The sequence below is a fragment of the Onychostruthus taczanowskii genome, unplaced genomic scaffold (assembly GCF_017590055.1).
Source record: "Onychostruthus taczanowskii isolate IOZ18803 unplaced genomic scaffold, ASM1759005v1 scaffold6483, whole genome shotgun sequence".
NCBI classification, from domain to species: Eukaryota; Metazoa; Chordata; class Aves; order Passeriformes; family Passeridae; genus Onychostruthus; species Onychostruthus taczanowskii.
Window position 1 is genome coordinate 1 of NW_024504215.1, and position 463 is coordinate 463.

General features: G+C 78.0%; 1 protein-coding gene across 1 annotated transcript; it reads left to right on the forward strand.

Moving 5' to 3' along the window:
* Positions 1 to 134: 134 nt before the first annotated feature.
* On the forward strand, positions 135 to 457 carry LOC121344548 (vitelline membrane outer layer protein 1 homolog; the record flags this gene model as incomplete). Its single annotated transcript, XM_041420630.1, has 1 exon — positions 135 to 457. A coding segment is annotated over one exon (301 nt), but the record flags the coding sequence as incomplete, so codon positions are not given.
* Positions 458 to 463: the final 6 nt, after the last annotated feature.

Below are 463 nucleotides of genomic sequence, written 5' to 3' on the forward strand. Positions count from 1 at the left end.
GGCCACCACAACCCAACCACGCCCACCCCGACGTTCCTCCCCGCCCACCTCCTGCCCGCCCCACCCCGGGAGGTTCTCCGGGGGGTTCCGCTGCCCGGGCCCCCCCTGACCTCGCCGTCCCCCCGTCCCCGCAGCCGCGGCGCCTGGGGCCGGCCGGAGTCGTGTCCCCCCGGGCAGTGCCTGGTCTCCTTCCGGCTGCGCGTGGAGGCGCCGCGCGGGCTCTGGGACGACACGGCCGCCAACGCCATGGCCGCCATCTGCTCGGGGGGCTCCATCCTGGAGGGTCCCGGGGGTCCCCAGGGCACCTGGGGCAACTGGAGCTTGCCCTGCCCGCCCGGGGCGGGGGTCTGCGGCCTGCGCACCCGCCTGGAGCCCCCCCAGCGCGGCGGCGACGACACCGGCCTCAACGACGTCGAGCTCTACTGCTGCAGCTGAGGGGCCGCCGGGACCACCGGGGACCACC